The sequence below is a fragment of the Aptenodytes forsteri genome, unplaced genomic scaffold, assembly GCF_000699145.1.
Source record: "Aptenodytes forsteri isolate BGI_AS27 unplaced genomic scaffold, ASM69914v1 Scaffold657, whole genome shotgun sequence".
Taxonomy (NCBI): domain Eukaryota; kingdom Metazoa; phylum Chordata; class Aves; order Sphenisciformes; family Spheniscidae; genus Aptenodytes; species Aptenodytes forsteri.
The window spans coordinates 65,828-66,991 of NW_008795019.1; the positions used below are offsets into that span (position 1 = coordinate 65,828).

The window sequence follows — 1,164 nt, forward strand, 5'->3', positions numbered from 1 at the left end:
GGGGGAAAGGCGGGTGTGGGAGCCCCCGGGGGGTGGCCGGAGCCCCGAGTCCCCGCCGGGGACGGGGTGCGGACGCTCACCGTCCCCGCAGCTTCAGGGCCTCATCGAAGCGCCCCTCGTTCATCGCCGTCGTCACGTCTTGGGTCTGCGGGGAGCAAAGATGGGTGGGTTTGCAGCACGCCGCGTGGCTTTGCGCCGCGCCGGCTGGGTTTGCACCGCGCCGGCTGGGTTTGCACTGCACCGGCAGGGTTTTCACCGTGCTGGCTGGGTTTGCGTCACACCGCGCCGGCTGGGTTTGCGTCGCACCGCGCCGGCTGGGTTTGCACCGCGCCGGCTGGGTTTGCACTGCACCGGCAGGGTTTTCACCGTGCTGGCTGGGTTTGCATCACACCCACCGCGTTTGCACTGTGCTGGCTGGATTTACACCACGCCGGTTGGGTTTGCACCGCACCCGCTGGCTTTGCGCCGCACCGGCTGGGTTTGCATCGCACCCGCTGCATTTACACCATGCCGGCTGGGTTTGCACCGCGCCGGCTGGGTTTGCACTGCATTGGACGGGTTTGCATCGCAACCGCGTGGCTTTGCGTTGCGCCCGCCAGGTTTGCAACCACGCCGGCCAGGTTTGCACAGCACCGCATGGGTTTGCACCGCACCCGGCTGGGTTTGCATTGCATTGGATGCGTTTGCACCGCGCTGGGTGGGTTTGCACCACATTGGATGTGTTTGCACTGCACGGGCCGGGCTTGCATCGCGCCCGGCCGGGTTTGCATCGGGCCGCGTGACTTTGCATCACACTGGATGGGTTTGCATCGAACCAGCTGGGTTTGCTTTACGTTGGATGTGTTTGCATCGCGCCGCGTGGGAGGGAGCTGCCTACCAGGATGCGGTCGAAGGCGGAGGGCGTCCCGCCGCGCTGGACGTGGCCCAGGATGGTGACCCGGGTGTCGTATCCCAAACGCTTCACCACCAGCTGCAAGACAGGGCTGCGCCTGGCTCCGGCCCCGCAGCGGGGCCGGGAAAGGGACGGGGGGGAAAAAAAAAGGGGGGTTCCCCTCCCCGCTCACGGTTTTAATGTCGTCGGAGGTGATGGCCTTGCCTTGCTTGTTGATGGCGCCCTCGGCCACGATGATGATGTTCAGCCTTGAGCCGCCCAGGCGGGTCTGG

General features: G+C 66.3%; 1 protein-coding gene across 1 annotated transcript in view; it reads right to left on the reverse strand.

Moving 5' to 3' along the window:
- Nucleotides 1-1,164, reverse strand: part of LOC103895995 (ATP-dependent 6-phosphofructokinase, muscle type) — a gene marked incomplete at its 3' end in the record, with an annotated part of 6,983 nt that overhangs the window by 1,641 nt on the left and 4,178 nt on the right. The window contains exons 5-7 of the mRNA XM_019471116.1: nt 1,065-1,160; nt 854-970; nt 81-145 (exon numbers count right to left, since the gene is read on the reverse strand). Of these exons, the coding sequence (XP_019326661.1) occupies nt 81-145; nt 854-970; nt 1,065-1,160 (278 nt within the window). The remainder of the gene's footprint in view (nt 1-80; nt 146-853; nt 971-1,064; nt 1,161-1,164) is intronic.